Source organism: Rhodnius prolixus, unplaced genomic scaffold (genome assembly GCF_049639745.1).
Source record: "Rhodnius prolixus isolate KJV_2025 unplaced genomic scaffold, Rpr scaffold_10, whole genome shotgun sequence".
Classification (NCBI taxonomy): Eukaryota; Metazoa; Arthropoda; class Insecta; order Hemiptera; family Reduviidae; genus Rhodnius; species Rhodnius prolixus.
The window spans coordinates 11,132,934-11,155,456 of record NW_027411615.1 but is presented as its reverse complement, the minus strand read 5'-3'; the positions used below and the strand labels follow the sequence as shown (position 1 = coordinate 11,155,456).

The window sequence follows — 22,523 nt, the reverse complement described above, 5'->3', positions numbered from 1 at the left end:
CCTTCTCAACATTCATTTTAGATATTCCTTCATTTCTAGATTTTTGTCTATTTAATTACTGAATGCCTATTTCAAGTTATTTAATGGTACAAAGCTTAGTTGAAGGTTGACAATTAAAACGTATGTTCTAAAATATATATTTGTATATTTAGGTCATAAAAATAATAACATTAATCAAATTACATCCAATTATATAAGGAATCTTAATAGATTCTTTTTTTTTTTTGGATAGGCTAAACAAGGTCCTTTTCAAAATCATGCACGTGCTCCTCTATTGTATGGATTATAAAGATTATTAAATTTAATATTTGTATTAAATTTAACGATAAACGTCCGCTTTCACCATTTAATGGCTATTTTTCCATCAATCTTTTAATACATACTATATTATCTACAATGGATGACAAAATTTTATTAGAGTATTGTTCTAACTATAGCAGATGGTTATCGAGGATTTTTTTGTTTCATTTCATTCTGTAATGTTATCAACGCACACATAAACAGAGATAATCCAGTTCAGTATTTGAATATCAATTTTCTCTTATAATTAATAAATCATATAAAAGTTTTAATAGTTATAACATTGAAGGTCGTTTGTTCACTTGTTCAGATAATAAAGATATCCGGCATTAAAAACTAAGATCTTTACAAGAAAATCTGTAAATTTTAATAACAGGAAACATTACATTTTATTTGAAGTTACTGAAATGGAAATTCTCTGTAATTAAGTAAGAAACTAAGGGTACCAGACTGAACATTGTCTTCTTTGAAAGTAACTGTATGACGATTTAATTGCCACGCATTTCATTTTATATTTAAAAAAAAAAAGAATTGAAATTCCAGAATATACGAGGTCTGTAAATTAAGTAATGAGACTGATTTTTTTTAAAGTTTTTTATTCAAAAAGAATTACAATTCTATATTGTCACCTTCAAAATAACTTCCTTCTGAAGCCACACAGCGCTGGAGACGTTTCTTCCACTCCTCATAGCAGTGCTCGAACTGCGATACTGTCCAGAAAGAGTTTCTACCTCAAGGTCAAACGATCAATCAACACTTTTACCGAGAGGTTCTTGAAAAAACTTCGAAAAAGGGGTCCATTCGTGTGAGACCAAACATCAAGAACAAGTGGGTGTTGCGCATCACGATAATGTTCCCTTGTCACACAGCAATTTTTAATAAACGAGTTTTTGGCCAGTAAAAACATTCCTGCGGCTCCTCAGCCTTCTTATTCGCCTGACTTGAGTCCTTGTGACAATTTTCTCTTCCCGAAGTTGAAAAATTACCTCAAGGGGAATTCATTTTGGGACAGTCGAAAACATTCAAACGGCTGTAACCGACCAGCTGAAGGCTATTCCAGTATCGGAGTTCGAGCACTGCTATGAGGAGTGGAAGAAACGTCTCCAGCGCTGTGTGGCTTCAGAAGGAAGTTATTTTGAAGGTGACAATATAGAATTGTAATTCTTTTTGAATAAAAAAATTTAAAAAAAATCAGTCTCATTACTTAATTTACAGACCTTAATTTACAGATTTACTTATTATTGGTAAAAGTTCAATTTGACTGGCACTAACGATATTTTCTTCGTTTTAAGAATATATTTTGGTACTAATATTATCAAATTTTTATATTTAAATTTTGTAAAGATGAAATTAATTGATCAAATTAAACGATAGACCATTTTCAAAAGTATTGTGAGATGCCAAAAAACAAAGAGTATCAATAATCAAACTCTAAGATACTTTTATTAATTTCAGTGTTTTCATTTTAATTTTTTTCATATTTTCTAACTTATTGTATAATATTCGATATTAGAATTGAAAAAGTTTACTTTTTGAATCCACTTTATGGTTTAAAAATTAAATAAATAATTTTTAAGCGTAAACAATGTAAGTTTATATCAGGAAGCTATTAGAAAGAAAAGGCGTTCTTGGGCTCGTCAACGCGTTATCATTCAAAAGATTATCATTTATCACTTTCTGCAGGGGTCAAATAATTAATGCATAAATAACTAGCGATTTCTATTTAAATAAACACAAAAATGATCCACGTTGAATGCACTTGCTTATCAATTATTATTATTTTTTTTAAAATATTCCAAAAATAGTTAATAAAAAGTATAGTTAGAAATGCATTAGATTGTTACGAAGAGGTCATTATATCCATTTCCAACGGTGGTGCAACAGAGTGATTTTTTTTAAAAAAAAAAAAAACCAACCACACTAATCTACGCGAAATATTACGAACCATCAAACAACATAATCTTAGAAAATTATGTAGATTTCTCTGCCTTAAGGTTTCGTGACCTTAAATTGTTAAACTTAGGATTCAAGATTGGCGAGGAATCGGTCCAAATACGAGGGTCGTTTGAAAAGTCCGTGCAAAGTCAGAGAGATAGCACCACTGGCGCGTATCGAAGTTATGTTTAGTTAGTAGCATCTCTTGGAAGAACACACACCAAGTTTCAGCCAGATCGGTCTATTTCTTTGTGTTGGGCATTCGTTTGAATCGAGGAAGTCGAGTGATTTTCAAAAAATGGACGAAAAAGAATTTCGTGTGTTGATTAAACACTACTTTATGAAAGGCAAAACGCCTGAGGAGACTAAAGAGAAGCTTGATAAACATTATGGTGACTCTGCACCTTCGATTAGAACAGTTTATAAGTGGTTTCAAAATTTTCGGAGTGGTCATATGGGCACAAATGACGCTGTACGTTCTGGACGCCCTGTTGAGGTTACTACTCCAGAAATCATTGATAAAATCCATGATATGGTGATGGATGACAGAAGAGTGAATGTGCGTGAGATTGCTAGTGCTGTGGGCATCTCGAATGAACGGGTACATAATATTTTGCATCAACATTTGGACATGACAAAGCTATCCGCAAGATGGGTGCCGCGATTGCTCACGTTTGACTAAAAACGAAATCGTGTGAAGTGTTGCAAGGACGGTTTGCAGCTGTTCCAGAAGAATCCGCAGGACTTTAAGCGTCGTTTCATCACTGTGGATGAAACATGGATACATCACTACACTCCTGAGACCAAAGAACAATCTAAACAATGGGTTACCAAGGAGGAATCTGCGCCAAAAAAGGCGAAGACCGTTCCTTCGGCCAGAAAGATTATGGCGACTGCCTTTTGGATTCGCAAGGAATAATCCTCATCGACTATCTGGAAAAGGGTAAAACTATTACAGGTGCATATTATTCATCGTTATTGGACCGTTTGAAAACCGAGCTGCAAGAAAAACGCCCACGATTGGCCCACAAAAAAGTCCTTTTCCATCACGACAACGCACCAGCTCACACCTCAGCAGTTGTGGTCGCAAAATTAATGGAAATAGGGTTCCAACTCGTTTCACATCCCCCCCTATTCTCCAGACTTGGCTCCCTCGGACTACTATTTGTTCCCCAATATGAAGAAATGGCTGGCGGGAAAAAGATTTTATTCAAACGAGGAGGTGATTGCAGAAACGAATGGCTATTTTTCAGACTTGGACAAATCCTATTATTCGGAAGGGATCAACAAACTAGAGCAGCGTTGGACGAAGTGTATAAGCCTAAAAGGAGACTATGTTGAAAAATAAAAAAGGTTTACCCCAAAAAATTAAGTAGTTTTTATTTTTGCACGGACTTTTCAAACGACCCTCGTAAATTACAAACTCGTTTTCTTGCCAACGTTTCGAGAAATATATTGTCCTCTTTAGGGCGTGGCTATGAGGGTTGGTTGAGTTACAGAAACTGAAATGAGTTACTGTCTAAGTTTTTGATAAAAATGGGAGTACTTTACAAAATCACCAGTAGAACGAATTCAAAATTTTCGTAACTGTGGATTTTTTCTCATTGGTGGGCAATGAATTGGCGCAGGAACGGGCCAAATATGGTTTTAATCGTTGCAAACTGATTCATCATCTTATTGAATCTTAAATGTAACAATCAGACAAAAGTAAAAAAACAATAATTGCATAAAACAAAGCACAAAATTCAACTAAATTAAAATTTTCTATCAGAGAAATGTATTAAAACTGTAAAGCGATAAATAATCTTATTTTGGATTAAGCAAAAATTTATCATTTTTTAAAAAATAAAAATTTGATTTTTCCTTATTTTACCAAATTTTTCATTGAATTAACATTTAATGAAGCACAATTATATTTAGCGATAGATAAGGCCACATATTACAAAACAGAAAATGAAATTCCATTACATTAGAAAAAGATGGCAAATCAATGAACTATGAGGAGAATATTTTTATAACCTTTTGACGTATTTAGTTTGTTTTTTTTTTTTGCAACTTATCATTTACATTCGTAAATAACTGCAAGTATACATGTGAAATAATGTTTCAAAATCTGATGAACCACTTGTGCTTTAGAACTCGCCCATTGACCTGACTCCATTGTATGTATTGTCACGAGGCTAGTGTCTTTTCAGTCGCCAGAACACCAGAGAAAAAACAATAAATTACTAACATAACCAAGCAATCATCCTATCCAAAAGAAAATCTCCCAATGACAAAACGTCGCTTCTGCAAACATTATAAAGATTTTTTTACATAGTCCCCATTTTCTAGCATTTTAAAGGAAAATGCATCTTGTTTTCTTCAATTTGAAGCCCTAAAGCTGAACAAGCTTCGGATTATACTGTTTTCCTTCTAATTCTTCATTGCTTTTTCTACAATAAAGCAAAAGCGCTACCTAACGTTACTCTTTGCTTGCTGATAATTCATTAAAAAAAGAAAAAAATGCTTACAATGCTTCTTGCTTACAAGATACCAATAATATTTACAAAAAAATTTGCACAATCTCAATACTCGCTAAAAACGATACAATAAAGTAAAAAAAAAAAAAAATTATAGCGTAACTACTCTATCGTGATAAGATCTGTATAGGCGGCTATAAGATGCGAAACAAAGTAACTATTCAGAAATCTCCCAACAATTCTAGCAACACTGATAAGAAGATTCTGCAAAGGACCTTCATATACACATTCCCCACAAGAGAGAGAATAAGAGAGGCAACAAATTGATCTTAGTAATGAAATCTCCTATGGAGGGGGTTTGTATAAAGTGTTGTTCGCGGCGAACACATCATCCAGTTTGATATTGGCAATAATAACATACATGATGAGGTTGTTTATGAAAGCTAGTTCTAGATTACAGATTACGCCGAATTCTTCAACAAAATGTACGTGGTCTCAGGTAGGATATTTAGATTAATTATAAATAGAGCCACTTTATTACATATTAGCTTTAATTACTTACAAAATAAAATCAAAAAATTGAAGATAGTCACTAAAACCGCTTTTATCTGACTAAACTCGTATGTCCTAAGATAGTTTCATTAACTTGAGAAATGAATCGCCTAAATAGTTCAGCTACTGGTGAATAATCAAGAAGAATTTAGTTTAAGAGGAGAAATTAATGCCAAAAATCTCTCACTTCTTTTCCGATCAATAAGATGCTACTTCCACTTAGTTTCTTTATATTAATCGACTAAAAATAATTCATGCAAAATCGATATTTGTAAAAATTATATCGATATTAAAAGAGTAAGTCAAAAAGAATAATTCTAATTAACGAGAAAGTAACAACAAACCTAATTAACTGTATAATTAACCTATTTTTTCTTCATTTATTTTCCCCTTTTTTAAACTGAAAACAAAAAATTCTGTTTCCCTCATAAATAGGAACTCCTTATATAACAGGCACTGGAATTACTTACTATTTGAAATGCTATTGGTGCAATACATAATTATTATTTGCACCTGTAAGCGGGTATGAGAGAGGAAAGGATGTGTAACTTGGGAGAAGTACATCAAAGAATCTCATTAGAACGGGTGAAAAATATTATAAAAATTAGTATCATTTCACAAAGTAATATTTTTGAAAATTCTCGTAATTTTGAGCAAAATTAACCCCCCCACCGCACCCTGTAAAATTAAGAATCGAATTTTTATTTTCCTATGATTTTTAAGTTCAATCTCAGTGATCGATTTCTAAGTATGAATATTTCAAATCTAATTTATGGAACAAATTTTCTAAAAAAAATTCAGTGACAAAACAAACAAAAAAATACAGTATTTTACGTGTACACATAATTTTCTATATTCTCAATACCAAAACTAAATTGGTGTTGTAATAATACCAAATTAAAATACCACAGAAAAAAATTACGTACATCTAAATTATACTACAAATTTATAAGTCTCTTTTCAGATACTCGTCTATAGTAGTAATTTTACAGTTATTTTTTTTTCTATTCTTAAATTTATTTCAATTTAATCAGAGATTCAGGCAAACAGTTAACGAGATTTTAACGGCCATTTTCAGCGGGATTTTTACAAATTTTGTATGTACTACTCGTGCTAAAAAATGCCTTGACGATCGATCTACGTATGCACTTGCTCTCGAGCCTAAACTTTACTTGCAATTACTGAGAATTAGTGCAGCATATATTGTCTGGCTGTTAGGAAATTGTTAACCTTCAAATTATAAGAACCAGTGTTTAAAAGAGCACTGATTGGTTAAAAAAAAAAAGTATTCAATTTCAATTTCAGGGCGTATTTCTAGCACATATTCATGCAAAGTTTCAAGCATCGAAATCCCTTTATCATTATTATCATTTTTGAAATATAAAAAAATATCTACTAACAGAATGACTGAGTCTATTGCCAGACTAAGTGCTTATTCTTCAGGTTCCACCAAAACTCTGTATAAAAACATTTTCCGAATAGAATATCTCCAATAAAAGTGATTAGCTTAAATCTCTGTATCAATATTTTGAGAGAGAAAAAATAAATTCAGTTGTTTTGTAGCAAATTCTAAAAAGCATAAACCGTTTTATAAAATCTGATTTCCGTTTAAACAATTACTCCAAATTAGGTACAACGGGATTGCTTTTGATGCTCTTAATATTGTATAGACAGCGAAAGAATAAACTGTTCTTAAGGAGGTTATTAGAGGTTAACCTAACAAGACAGTTCCCCAAGTGCCCCCCTCAAAAACATTCTGAGATAAAGTTTGAAATAAAAATGGATGAGCTTATAGTGAGTACGCAGCACAAGGAGTTTAAAGAAAGACATATTGATATATCACCTCAGTAAATATCGCACTTCTGGATCAAGAATTTTGATAAAAACCTTGTGAGTCAATAGATGAAATGGTTTCAACTTTTTGAGACTGTTTTTTTGTTGTTTTTTTTTGAGATACCATGGATCACAAGCTGAAAAATTGTTTCCTCATTTTGTAGATCTCAAAAATCTAGTGCTACCAGTTTAACTTAATTACAGATATTATACAAAAATAAAATCACGTGATAGCCCGAAAAATTTAGAAAAATTTAAAGTATTAAAAGAAAGTCAGAGCAATATTCACTTTGTTATTTATGTATTTACAATTAACAGGCTAAAAAACCCTTTTATAAAAGTGATATATTTAAAAAATGTAAACAATAAAATTAAGTAATCAATTAGTACAAGAATTAAAAATAATTAAATAAATTAAACAAACACAAGAATTTAAGTTATAAAAAGAAATTATAAAGTATACACACAAAAAAAGAAAAAGATATGAGAAAAAATAAATAAATAAACAAAAATGAAGATATAAGAAATTATTAAAAGTGTTTATTTTATTTATTTTTTTAATTGTATGAAAAAGCGGCATTTTTTTTTGATACACATATCGTTCGAGATACTCCAAAGTATTAGAATTAATTATTACATTTTGTATAAGGGTGACATAAAGTACGTGCGTAGCATGTGGAGTGTGAAAGTAAATTAATATTGAGTAATCGATAAGTAAATTCATTAATTATAAGCAGCAAAAAATTTAAAAAAACAAACAAGAATTTAAGTATAAAAAGTCATTATAAATAAACATATAAAAAAAGAAAAAGATACGAGAAAAAAATAAAATAAATATACAAAAATAAATATATAAGAAATGATCACAAGTGTTTGAAGTAATGTTTAATTTTTGTTCAAATAGCATGAAAAAGCGGCATTCTTTTTTTTGTAACACACGTCGTCCGAGATACTCTAAAGTATTAGAATTAATTAAATTTGGAATATTGTAGATGAAACGCACAGAACTCAAGAATGACCCGTCAACATGATTTTACAACAGCCAAATCAAGACAGCCATAAAAAAAAAAAAAATAATAATACAACTGCCATCTTTATCATACCAAACAAAGATGCAGACAAAAACGTATCCCATCAATTCTTTCTGTGAGCACTTTCCAAAGTGCACAAACTTCAAGATCCTATTCGTCTAGTCAATAACTAATACTACAACAACTGCATTGTAGGCTCTCAACTGATAGCCACAATAATAAACAATAAATAAAATGATACTTGATAATACCTACACAATAAATAGTACACAACATATTATCTACTTACTAAAAGCCTGGACATTTTCATTACATCTCATATTTGCTGGCATAACTAACCTTTACACTTCCATCCCTGTTCAGACATACTTTAAATATTACAAAAACAGAAACTAAAGATAAAAAAGAACCCAACAATACAAAACTATTGTCAAACCAATTATTTCGGATTTAACTAAAGTAATAAAATAGATTCGAAATTTTAGCAAGGACTATGCTTTCTAATAATTTTGCAATAATGGATTATATAAAAATTACTCTAAAAATGTTTATGTTAGAAGAATCACCCGACTTTACCAACGCTTTAATTTAGCTAATCATCCATTTTTCAGGAAATAAATCATCATTTAAAAACTGATTAAGTAGTAATGTTAAGAAGCTGCTAAAGTTTATTTATTTAAGTTGGAGAATATTTGGGAATACGAGGGTCGTTTGAAAAGTCCGTGCAAAAATAAAAACTACTTAATTTTTTGGGGTAAACCTTTTTTATTTTTCAGCATAGTCTCCTTTTAGGCTTATACACTTCATCCAACGCTGCTCTAGTTTGTTGATCCCTTCCGAATAATAGGATTTGTCCAAGTCTGAAAAATAGCCATTCGTTTCTGCAATCACCTTCTCGTTTGAATAAAATCTTTTTCCCGCCAGCCATTTCTTCATATTGGGGAACAAATAGTAGTCCGAGGGAGCCAAGTCTGGAGAATAGGGGGGATGTGAAACGAGTTGGAACCCTATTTCCATTAATTTTGCGACCACAACTGCTGAGGTGTGAGCTGGTGCGTTGTCGTGATGGAAAAGGACTTTTTTGTGGGCCAATCGTGGGCGTTTTTCTTGCAGCTCGGTTTTCAAACGGCCCAATAACGATGAATAATATGCACCTGTAATAGTTTTACCCTTTTCCAGATAGTCGATGAGGATTATTCCTTGCGAATCACAAAAGACAGTCGCCATAATCTTTCCGGCCGAAGGAACGGTCTTCGCCTTTTTTGGCGCAGATTCCCCCTTGGTAACCCATTGTTTAGATTGTTCTTTGGTCTCAGGAGTGTAGTGATGTATCCATGTTTCATCCACAGTGATGAAACGACGCTTAAAGTCCTGCGGATTCTTCTGGAACAGCTGCAAACCGTCCTTGCAACACTTCACACGATTTCGTTTTTGGTCAAGCGTGAGCAATCGCGGCACCCATCTTGCGGATAGCTTTGTCATGTCCAAATGTTGATGCAAAATATTATGTACCCGTACATTCGAGATGCCCACAGCACTAGCAATCTCACGCACCTTCACTTTTCTGTCATCCATCACCATATCATGGATTTTATCAATGATTTCTGGAGTAGTAACCTCAACAGGGCGTCCAGAACGTTCAGCGTCACTTGTGCCCATATGGCTACTCCGAAAATTTTGAAACCACTTATAAACTGTTCTAATCGAAGGTGCAGAGTCACCATAATGTTTATCAAGCTTCTCTTTAGTCTGCTGAGGCGTTTTGCCTTTCATAAAGTAGTGTTTAATCAACACACGAAATTCTTTTTCGTCTATTTTTTGAAAATCACTCGACTTCCTCGATTCAAACGAATGCCAAACACAAAGAAATAGACCGATCTGGCTGAAACTTGGTGTGTGCTCTTCCAAGAGATGCTACTAACTAAACATAACCTCGATACGCGCCAGTAGTGCTATCTCTCTGACTTTGCACGGACTTTTCAAACGACCCGATAGTAGCAGTAAGTTGAGCAGGACTTAACTGTCATGAAAAGCATAGTTTCTGGCACTCTCCTTGTTGTAAAATAAACTAACATTATTTACTATTAGATCATTCGGGAGAAGAAGGCCTAAATAGGCTTAGAGCAAGAATCTGTAGAGAAATAAGTAATAGGCAATGTGTTCATCACATTCAGCACTAATCTTACCAAGGGTCAGATGTCTTAAAATGAATGGTTTAGATTTTAAAATATTTAATGTAAGGTCAGGAAGAATTAACGTAAGATTTAAACTATCGTATGTTCAACATAAAAATTGTAATCAAAATATAACGTATCGTTTATAAATTACATTTGTTGTGAAAATTACTGTTAGTCCAAAATAATTCGTTGACTTAAAATCTCTAACAACTTCTTTCCATTCTTATAATAAAACCAAATTTGTTGGTTCACCAAAACTTAAATAATAAAATAATTAATTTATTTTTATCTAAATATTTTCAGAAAACAATTCTTATTTATAAAAATAATAAAAATAAAAATGGCTACGGTGCGAAGGATTACATAACATGAAGACCTAATGGATTTGCTAAAATCTTAAGAATTGCCTTGCATTAAAATTCAACTCTTCTTGCATTTTTGAAAAAAAATATCAATTTCTTATGTAAATTTAACAATTTAACTGGAACTTTTTAAGTATATCTTAGTTGTTTAACACTGTGAATAGTTAATATATTGTGCAATAAACAGAAAAAAAACACGATTTACCTTGAATAAACTTGTCAAAAACTGTTCAAAGCGGAACAACAAACAACTTTTTGGTTATTATATTCTTAATTTATATTTTAGTTTTTTGCGCTCGGAGCTTTTTCAGTGCACTGCTTCCCACAGTGTTCTCTTGTTAGAGGCAACACTGTCTCCATCACTTGACAGTGTTGCCCGTAAGAAGCTCCTAGGAAGAGAAAATCTCAGGATCTCCGCGTTGGAATCCAATATTCGCTAACCACTCAGCTAATCTCACTAACAATTATTATTTCATTTTATGCACAGTTATTAAATTTATATCATTATTTTTTTTTTAAAGGGTTTGGCTGCGTTCTCTGTATCACTCGGCTCGATGGTAGTTGGATTCTCTTCAGCGTATACATCACCAGCTCTGGAGTCCATGAAACAACCTGGCAGTACGCTCCACATTACGGAACAACAGGTGTGTAAAATCGAGTATGTGCTCAGTTAATGTAATTATGTCCATGACATCACGCTTGATTGCTTTTACAATACACTTTGGCAAAAAAAATTATGAAAAGATATTATTCTTAATATCTTTTAAAATACAGTCGACTCTCGATAAATCGAAATCCAAGGGACTACAAAAAAAATTCGAATTATCGAGACTTCGAATTATCAAGAAAGGGGGAAAAAAATCGTATTATTAAGAGTTTTTATTATGTATATATGTAAGTACATACGTAGGAGCTTACCTAAGTTTTAGACATGTATAGCCTCAAGGAAAAAAGTGAAAATAATGAAAACGACAAAAAAGAACAAAAAAAATACATATGTATTAACATTTCAATAAATAATAATATACATATGTACCTAATTAAAAAAATGAAGAACAGTTTTTGTTTGAATGTGGCTTGACTTAGTCAAGTGACTTAGAATTGTAGAAAGCGTTGATGGTGGAATATTGAAAGTTTTGGCGATATCTTTTTTCGAACCACTTTTCACGGCCGCGATAATTTTTTTTTTGTCGGACACAGTAAGGGTGACGTACTTCCCATCGTGACAAACTAAGAAAGTGAACTGGAAAGTTAAACTGGGCTGAAAGGAGGGAAACATTACGCAGGAAATGAACAATAAGCGGAAAATGAGAAGTAAACATTACTAGGGAAAATTCGAATTATCAAGAGGGGAAGCGGCCTCGTTCGAATTATAGAGCCTTCACTCCCACTGTTGTTAAGAAAAGGATTTCGAATTATCGAGCTTATCTAAATATACTGAATTTTTTCGATTTACCGAAGTTAACAGCTGTAGAGTTCGAATTATCGAAAAATTCGTATTATCGAGTTTCGAATTATCGAGAGTCGACTGTATTCAAAAACTGACAAAATTATCTCCTCGTTGAAAGATTTGCAGCAACTCTTAGGATGCAGCATTTTAAAAAAAGTATACTGCCGACACAATCCCATGTCAGTACCATCAAAAACGTTAATTGATTCAGATAATATACTATTATCTTTAATAATAAGAACACCTTATTACGGGAACCAGCCACTTTTTATAGCTCTTCAAGTTCCTAACAAAACTCGGAACAGTACGCAACAACAGAAGATTTAGACCACAGTGGATATGGCTTTCAGTACCACCATTTTTCTTTTTAACTACCTTCAAGTTCTAAATCTGGCATAATATAACAATTCTGATTCCTTCTGCAGTAATTTCTTTAGCAATAAAATGTTTATGATCAAAAAGTTAGTTCTTTTTACAGAACATTAAAGACAATAAATAGTTTGGCCTCCGTTAAATAATAGTAATAATAACTAAATAAATGTTCTGTGATCATTGGTTGGAAATTATTTACCCCAAATCAAATGAAGGCCAAACAAGACCACATTACCTGAAACGTTTTACCTAATTTTGTCAAAAAATATCTTGGTTTCACGAATGAGGTTTTCGATAGCTTTTTTTTTAGCAAATAAGTGAAAGATGCATAAAAATATTTATGAAATCTATTCACTTCTTTAGAGCTTGAAAATACTAAATTTTCAAAAAGGAAACTCTCCACAAACAGTAAAATGGAAAATTAATAATTAAACATTTTCTTTTTAAAATTAAGTACCTACATTATAATTTTTCGGCTAATGCGTATATTAATTTTCTTTAATGTTAATGAAAACATCACGAGGAATTGCGAATGCTTCAAGGAAATTGCAAGTTTATTTAAAATAATAATAATATAGACATGGGCATTCATTGCAGTGGTTAGAACAAAATTTAAAAAAAATTAGGGCACTAAAAAACACTTTAATAATAAAGTTTTTATGATAACTTTAAATTCATCTTACATTTCTTCAATGTTGACAGTTTTTCAGACCAATCGGAAAGAAATATTCATTACCTCTTATAGTTTATCACTTTCTGTCAGGTGATGCCAAGGTTAATAGATATCTTCTGAGTCTTTTAAACCAAAATAAGGTTTTCTTTTCACACGACAATCAGGAACTTGTTTGTATTACTTCTGGAAGCCCCTTTAAGACTTAATTGAAGAACCAAAGGACGTAACTAATTAGAGTTGGTGGTTTCTAGATATCTTAGATACTTCGCTGGTTACGGGAGGTTTCACCTGGCAATAGATGAGCTTTATAAATTATTAAAGGTTAAAATATTGTGAAGTTTCCGTTAGAAAAGACCTAACTTCAAATCCTCTCATCATCCATTTGAATTTGCTTAAGTAACTAAGAGTAGAATGACTTAAGCAGGCCTGAATCTAGTCCAGTATTCGCCCGTTCTCATTCTATAAAATGACGTCAAAGCCAATTGGAGACTAAAAGTAAATTATCTATTTACCTATACATGCTTATAACTTAATTCGCAGTCTTGCCAACTGCAGCCAAAAAAGCCCAAGAACAAAATTCAGAACATCAACTCTTTTAGGTCAATAAAATTAAGAGACCGAAACCAGGTGCAGCTTAAAAATACGTCAAACCATTATCTTAATGGTTTACAAAATAAAAAACTATAATGATTATTACAGCTATCTGAAAATTAAAATAAGAAGATGAAGATAGATTAAACGCCGAAGGTCATTAGCGCGAGTTCTGTTGTTGTATGCCATTCTCTGTATAATTTTTGCTTTTTTCTTTTTTTAAATAATTATACTCTCTCTGATTCAAGGTTTTAAAAATAATTTAAAAAAAAAAACATAACAGTAATTATTTTCCACAGACATCATGGATTGCAAGTTTAATGCCTTTGTCAGCTCTGCTTGGTGGTATTATTGGAGGAGCCTTGGTTGAAACTTTGGGCAGAAAGAAAACCATATTGCTTACAGCAATACCTTTTGGAATTTGTAAGATTTTTTTTTTCTTCTTTTAATAATTTAATGAATATTTAAAAACTTTAAATAATATCAGAATATAAATAATATTACTTGAATGTCTTTTATTGCAGCATTCATATTAATCGCATTCGCCTCAAACGTTAGCATGATAATGGCTGGAAGATCTTTGGCTGGTTTCTGCGTTGGTATCGCCAGTTTGGCGTTACCTGTTTATCTCGGAGAAGCGATACAACCTGATGTCAGAGGTACCTTGGGTCTATTGCCGACGGCTATTGGTAACGGAGGAATACTAATCTGCTTTCTAGCTGGAAAGTACTTAGACTGGTCTAAATTGGCACTATTTGGAGCTTGCCTGCCAATTCCGTTCTTTATATTGATGTTCCTAATACCAGAAACGCCAAGATGGTTTATTGGAAAAAGTAAGCTTTCTAATATCATTTATTTTCCAGTACTTTTTCAGTCTTTGAAACTAGAAAGAAAAACTATAACTTCGGCAAACTTGTAACAAGCTCAGTCATTAATATATTGAACAAACTCTTGAAGTTTTATCAATTAGCTCATCTCAAATTTAATTTTAATTTGGTGTGGATTACTTACCATAAATCCCACACAAATATCTTATCCACGATGAAGGTGTACAGTCTGAGAAGGCATCGCAACCATTTAGTTAATATTTTCACTTCTGTATTATCAGATAAACAAGATCTGCTTTAAATTGAATTCTAACATTAGTAATGCTGTGATAAAACAATAGGTTTCTTCCGAGGACTGCTTGCAAAGCATTTAGAGCAACTTAGCAGCAGGTTGTACTGTTCACGTTTCTCTAAATCCGTGTTACAAAACATTACCAGCAGCTGTGAAGTAGGGAAGAATTTAGAAAATCAGTTTCGCTTTCGTTTTCTTTGGGCAGTTTTTCTTTAAAATTCCAGAAAAAATGGATAACGATCTGATTTAAATCTTCTTTGAGTTTCAATGGCAGTTGGTAACTAATAAATTAGTTCTTAGACAATCAAAGAACATTTCCTTTCTCAAATACATCAATTAACTGTTAGATTTGTTAAATTCATTTTACTTTTTGCTTAATCTAACATATTCTTGTAAATGTAGAATTGAAATCTTTCTTCATTATACACCAGCGACTTGCACCTGTATAATTATAGATCTAAAAAGTGCATTCTTCATAGCAGTACTTCTAGTAAAAGAACTAAAAGCCCGTGAGTTTAAGCAAATCAAAGAATATTTTAAGAAAGTCGACGGTTTATTTCTTTTAAAAGCTCTAAAATAATGCTATTTCTTTTAACTACTGCCAAAACCATATTACGATCTAATGGAATATTTAATAATGTTTCTATAGATGTAATTAGATTTGCTTTATCTCAAACTCTCAACGAACTGAGATAGATTTTTTTCCAAATATTAAATTTTATCACTTGCTGTCAAATTAAATAGCCTTTAGCTAATAAATGTCATTTATTTTCAGAGATGGAACACAAGGCCAAAAAATCCTTAGAATGGTTACGTGGTGAAAATGCTGATATTAACAAGGAAATGTCCGAATTACAAAAATCCACAGAACTGTTTAAAGAGAACAAATCATCCATTAAAGAATTGTTTAATAAAAAATACTTATGTCCTTTTGCCATATCAATGGGACTAATGTTTTTTCAACAACTGAGCGGCATTAATGCAGTTATATTTTATACTGTAACAATATTTAAAGATGCTGGTAGTACAATTGATTCAAATCTGTCAGCCATCATTGTCGGTCTAGTGAATCTTGGTGCAACTTTGGTTGCAACAGCATTAATTGATCGTGTTGGAAGGAAAGTACTGATGTACTTCTCAAACTGTATAATGGCCGCCACTTTGGCAATACTTGGAACATTTTTCTATATGAAAAACAGTGGCACTGATATGACACAATATGGATGGATACCTTTGGCCAGTTCTGTCATCTATGTTATTGGATTCTCCATTGGTGCTGGTCCCATACCTTGGCTGATGATGGGCGAAATTTTGCCAGGTCAGTATCTTTAAACATTATTTTGTTTTCAAAATAATATTTTATTGAACTCGAAAAAGAAAGGTTATAAGGAAACTTTTTAGCTCAGAGGTTAGTGTAATGGATTCTCAAATGGAAATCGTTGCACTTTATTTTGCAACTACAGATTACTGATGATCTTATATGTTGAAACGTTTTGAATTATATACTTATTTAAAAAAAAAATGAAACAGATGATATAGTTGGCAGAATTGCATCGACTAGATCGACTAAATATCAAGTTTTCAGCAAGAAGGTTACAAAATAAAATAACAAAAAAGTAATTAAAAAAATATTAAACATCCACAACTGAAGGTTTCTGAGGGAAGTTTTTCGCAAATTTTTTTAACAGATAAACAGAAGGCGCCAATTATAATTGCATTTCTCTATTATTATTTTTTTTTTGTTCTGCTACAGAAATACAGAAACGCACATTTTATGGGAAAAACAATTCCGAAATCTGAAAATACACATTTTATTCAGAAAACCTTAAAAGATCGCATTACTATAACTTTACATTACTTTATTAATCAAATAAAGTTAAAAAATTAGAAAAACCAAATAATGCACTACTAATATTTAAATTAGTTTATATATAAGCACTTACACTATTTATTATTAATTATAGAAAAGCGTAAACTTGGTAATATTTATAAATTCTATTTCTGTTCACAGCAAAAATCAGAGGATCAGCCGGATCAATGGTAACCAGCTTCAACTGGGCTTGTACATTCTTAGTTACTAAAACCTATGTGGATTTAACATTACTGATTGGTTCACATGGTGCATTTTGGTTATTCGGTGTTATATGTTTGATTAGTTTGGCATTTGTAATAATATTCGTACCAGAAACAAGAGGGAGAAGTCTCGAAGAAATTGAAAGGTACTATATGGGACGACAGGGATCAAATGAAAATGAACAGGTCCTAGATACTCTACCAAATTGTTAAGAATTGAATTTAACAAATAGAAATAGTATTTCTTATAACAAATTTCAGATGAAATGACATCAAATTGATACTATATTTTTGTAAAATCATAGAAGAATAATTGTGCCAACAATTTTGAATTGAAATTAGATTAATAGTCATTTTTTAAATATAATTATTAAAAATTAATTTCAAACAAAGAACGATTAAATGACATCTCGAGAACTAGGTGGTTGGATCGTTAGGTAGGATGGAATTGGTAAACTTAAGAGAGAAGACTGCATAATTATTATTGTCACTATTATTGTTTTAATATCATTCCTTAATTTGTGTGTATATATACATTCCAATTTCAGGCTTCATTGAGCCATAAGTTCAAAAGGATGCCAAAGAATATTGTAAATAACTTCTAAATAGGAAGCAAGAATATATCTTTGGAGATTTCCAGTAATGGAAATACTTTTTTTAAAAAAAAACTTAGATATTCCTATTATAATTGTAAGTAGCCATGTTTAAAAGAAGCCAGAATATTACCAAGATGTATCAAAAGGCTGATAAAAGTGCCTTCCAAGTTAATTGAATTCGTTTCAACTACGTGAGACATAGTTGAAGTCAAATTCACTACACCAAACTGGATTAATAAACCTCTTTACAATTGATGAAAGTTCTAAAATCCATCAGGAATACCAAAAAAAAAACATTTGAGCTACAACAGATAAAATCCGTAAAATAATTGGAATGAACATATTTTTTAAAAAAAATAAACTTTCAATCCTTAAATGAACAAAAATTATTATTTTATTAGGTTATAGCAAGAATTGATTTTTTTAAAAAAATACTATTTTCTATCCTATGTAAATAATTGATAGTATTTAAAAATTTCAAAATATTTATTTACCTTCTTTCTGCTAAGAAAATGTAAATAGTGTCTCTTTTTGTAAAGTACTTTGTAAATAATTTAGTGTAAATTAGGGCCTCATAAACAAAGAAAAAAAAAATTATTTTAGGTACATAGAAAACTTAAATTTGAGTTAAAAAAAAAATACGTTTTATACTCCAAAAAAGCTATTGTGAATTAATTGAGATTAAAAAAATCATTTAATGAGTAATAAAAACTAAATTTAAAAGTTAAGAAATGTAAACTTACAATATTTATATTATTTAATATTGTTAATAGAGAAGTCCATATTTCTTGATTTTGTTTACTTAACTGTGTATATAAAAAAAAACATAAAAAGCTCAACTAAATTTAAGTTACTTTATTAATAAAAAAAAAAAATTACACCAAATTTGAGTTAGTAAAATTTAGCTTCTTTAAGACCATATCCTTAGTATCTTCCAAGTTGTATACATACCACTTTAAGGTCAAAAGGTTCAAGTTAACATTTTGCAAAAATAACCTGACTTAAACAAAAAAGGATCTACTATCACATTCTCTTATTATTTCCAATACTTAATCACTTAAATATTATTTATTTTATACAAAGAACATCTTTATTTATCATTACTTAAAATTAGTGTTGACAAACACTGTAATGAAAAACGATTCTATCAGTTTAATAACTTTAACGTGACAATAAATTTATCTTTAAGTTGCAAGAACATCTTCAGGAAAAAACCTCGGACTCTTAGACTCACCTTATCAATCAAAAATGAATATAACGGCCATGAAATAACTCACGCGCACATTAATTACTATTTTATTTTGTTTATTCTTAAACTAATCGTGATAGTGTAACCTTCATGATGTTTTTTTAAATGGCATAGGAATGATTAATAAAACGAAAAAAAAAAGTTACTTTAAAAAATATTACAATTAACGACATATATCATCAAGTAGAGGCAAAGAAGTAAATAAGTTTATAGCTTTAATAAAGTTTTTATTACTTCAATTTTAAAAATTAGAAAAACAATTCAAAAGTTAAAACTCTTTATAAAGGAAATTTTAAATTTCAGAGATTCTGATCCAAATTAGAGCTTCTTTATTTCGATACAACGTCCACTTGTCTAATCAAATATATATAAACTTTTTTAATTAGACATTTATAACGACACTTGGAAAAAATATAATAAGTTCTACTTTTTGGCTGTAGAATAAATTATATTTACAGTATTCTTGAGAGATCGTAAAAAAGTCAAGTTCAATGAAAAAATAAATACATAAGATTACACAATCAACAATAGACTTCTACTTCTAAACCTAACTCTCACCACAAATGAAAGTGAACACTGAGCAATACTATGAAATATAGAAAGAATTAATCCAAACTACAGGGCATAATAATTTCTTGGCAAATAAAATTAAGTACTAATTCTCAAATAAAGAAATTCTGGCCGAGCAAACATCTGTTTAGAGACATGGTCATGTTCATGATGACACAATCGAGACAACGACGTTTTGTGTACACCCCTAGACAGAAAGAATGGAATGCTTGCAAGTAAAGGTAACCTCCCTGCAAGGGTTACGCTTGATGCTTAACTGATCAATGGAATATCACTAATGATAAACGCTAATGAATTAAATATTTCCTCTTTTCTGGCTGTACTGTTTTATAATGTTAATTTGTTTAAAGATTGACAATTGCCTTTAGGTAAACCTATAAATAAAAACCAAAAAGCTAAAAGTATTGTGGAACTGGATTCGATTAGGACTGGGATTTTATTTTATGGTTAATATGAGAAATTTATACAGAAAAGTGTGTTTGATAGTCGCCTCCATCCACGACACCCAAATTGGTAGTTGGACATAAAGCCCCCTAAAAAAAAAATAGGCATTACTTCACTCACACAATAACATGTTCTAAGTTAAGAAATAACGCAAAAAATAAAAAATAAATAAACAGAGAAGTGCCAAGCACGATTTGCAAAGTTTAATAAATTCAATAAGCTTGCTGAAGGACCAAACTTAGAACAGTACATATGGACATCCTTCATTATATAAAAATTAATATCACCAATCATGATTATGTAATACTCAAGTTAAAGATAGTTATTAAAGGATAAACAAGAATTTTAATCTAGGCCTACATATGCGGAGTTGCACTTCATATAAATATGATCAGATAAAGGTCAAAATAGATAATAACGAAACATATCCAAGATTAACATGGTAATGATGTAACACATAAAATTTATCGGCTCAATAAATACAAATTAACTACAAAAAAAAGAAGGTAATATTTATAAATGTGAAGGTTTCAGATAAAGGAGTTAATAGACAAGTAATCAATCTCATTAGAATAACTGAAAATATTTTTTTTTTAAACAACATATTCTGCCAAGATTTGAGAAAACTATTTATACTTGATTTGCATGTTTACAAAAATTTCTCTGAGCCAGTAAGTGTATTGGCATAATGGGCAGCGTAAGAAAAGTTGAAATCTTAACACTTAAGTGATTAATTCACCTCTGACAATGGATGAAAATCCGAAAAGCAGGCAAAGATACAATAGAAAACGTACATCGACGAATAAAATCAACGATATTATTCAGCACTGCGGACCTAACCACTTTAATGCTTCATGTTAAATTTTATTCAAAACTTAGGTGCATATCCAAAAGAAGTTACAACTAAAATTGATATTTTTTTCAACACTCTAACAAATCAGTTGATAGAAAACTAGAATGCAATGTTGATTCACCAATTTCATTTCTTAATATAAAATAGTTAACTTTAAATTACCTGAACTGATCGCCTCAAAACTAAATCCTTTAGTAAAGAATACAATTGGTTAAAGGAATTCAATGAATGTAAGTTGAACGTGAATGTGATCTGAACAGTAGCTGTAAGACATAACTTAATTCTTCTATATTCATTTCTGTTACATTTGGTAATCTTATCATTAGACTAACTTGGAAAACATTCTGGGATTACCGGTTAGAGTTCGCAAAATCAGTTTATAATCTGTGAAAACTATAAAAGAATGTTTCTGTTTTAATTAAATAACCTTTTAAAAGTTTACAAGTACAGTGGTAGTGGTACCACCAAATCGTATCATTTTGACTAAGCCTCAAAAAGGATAGACCAGTGATTAACTCAAAAACCTTTGCAATAAACTCAACATAGAGAGAACACTGTGAATTTGCTTCCTCAATCAGAGAGAGTTAATAATGAATATTAATCCAGAGAGTATTGTTCATTTTAACAAAATGTGACTTCAGGCTGCTGGAGGCCGAGTTAAGAACAATTAATAAGGAAAAGAAAAAAAGAAATTTATCGGATTAACTTTTATCGAACATTTTTGTTTCCCTTCTGTTATTCTAAGTAGATAAAAGCTGACACAATTATCAGAAAGTAAAATTATCAGTTCAAATACTGACTATAGATAGAATCACACAAATGCTACCAACTAGCAGTCATTCAGCTGACCTTCATATTACAATCATAAATACAAGTCGCAAGAGTGCACATGATTATGAGTGAAAAAATTATAGAAAGTAGCAGATTCCAGAACTAAATTTAAGTTATAAAAAACAACTAAAAAAAAACAAAAACAAAATGCATATTAATTAACAAAGTACACTTCATCATAACCTGCACTGAATTTCAAACATCACAAAATTACAATACTTTTTCTGGAAACAAACATCACAAGAAGAAATATTAAGAATTAGAAAATCACCGATAAGCAGAATTCCTTTCCTTATGTAAGTAATTTGTCCCTTAGTTAAATCTATTGTTTAGTTACATGTACACTTTTAGTTATGTTATTCCTTATGCTATGTACTTAAACAGTGCCAAAAATTCAATCTTCTATCTTCAGGCTGATATTCATAAAATTAATAACATCAAAGAGCTATGAAAATAATGTTCAAGCAAAAACATTCATAATATTACAGCACATTTCAACGTTATCTAACTTCTTTGGAGGTAATGCCATGCAGGTTATTCCAAATAGCACTTACCCATTACTTGCACTCTGCAAATCGCACATGTATCACATTCGACGTCCCAACTCCACATAGCAACGGCATTCCACTTTTTTAGGGTAAACATTTTTGTATTGTCTCCTTCACTACGTTCCATTTAGGGACAGAAAATTAGGAGCGAACCAAGAATTGTAAAGAAAGTAACCGGTAAACAAGTGGTGCTTCTAACGGATACTTGCAAAACTAATACAACACCCATAATTTTTTTTCCCCGCAAATTTTAAGTGAAGATTATGAAGAAGGTTCATGTATTTATTTAGTGATAACTAAACAACTTACAATTACCTGTTTTAATGATATAATCTTTTTTCAATGTGGCTCCAAACAAAATTATGAGTTAGAGAGTATTCAGCGCTTCAACTTATCTCACGTAAATGTACATTAATCATGGAATATATTTTAAGAAAAGAAATTAACGTAACATATTGTTTGGATTGGTTTATCACTCTAAAATTAAAAGCCTTAAAATGCA

At 31.0% G+C, this 22,523-nt stretch overlaps 2 protein-coding genes and 1 long non-coding RNA gene across 4 annotated transcripts in view; 1 reads left to right on the top strand and 2 right to left on the bottom strand.

Annotated features, from left to right (window-relative positions):
* LOC141456983 (facilitated trehalose transporter Tret1-like) overlaps positions 1–17,391 on the top strand; it is a 44,731-nt gene extending 27,340 nt beyond the window's left edge. The window contains exons 1-6 of one of the 2 annotated variants that reach the window (XM_074133435.1): positions 5,075–5,196; positions 11,174–11,296; positions 14,038–14,161; positions 14,263–14,571; positions 15,633–16,175; positions 16,869–17,391. In XM_074133435.1, coding sequence (XP_073989536.1) covers positions 5,119–5,196; positions 11,174–11,296; positions 14,038–14,161; positions 14,263–14,571; positions 15,633–16,175; positions 16,869–17,143 — 1,452 coding nt within the window. In that variant the 5' untranslated portion in view covers positions 5,075–5,118 and the 3' untranslated portion in view covers positions 17,144–17,391. Of the gene's footprint in view, positions 1–5,074; positions 5,197–11,173; positions 11,297–14,037; positions 14,162–14,262; positions 14,572–15,632; positions 16,176–16,868 lie in introns of those variants that run through there. The other variant, XM_074133434.1, reaches the window with a different exon arrangement.
* Roc2 (Regulator of cullins 2) overlaps positions 1–22,231 on the bottom strand; it is a 103,338-nt gene extending 81,107 nt beyond the window's left edge. Inside the window, exon 1 of the mRNA XM_074133443.1 lies at positions 22,028–22,231. Coding sequence (XP_073989544.1) covers positions 22,028–22,148 — 121 coding nt within the window. The 5' untranslated portion in view covers positions 22,149–22,231. The remainder of the gene's footprint in view (positions 1–22,027) is intronic.
* On the bottom strand, positions 19,620–22,021 carry LOC141456990 (uncharacterized). Its single transcript, XR_012460145.1, has 2 exons — positions 20,805–22,021; positions 19,620–19,878 (listed from the first exon to the last, which is right to left on the bottom strand). It is a non-coding gene; the product is annotated as an uncharacterized lncRNA (long non-coding RNA).
* Positions 22,232–22,523: the final 292 nt, after the last annotated feature.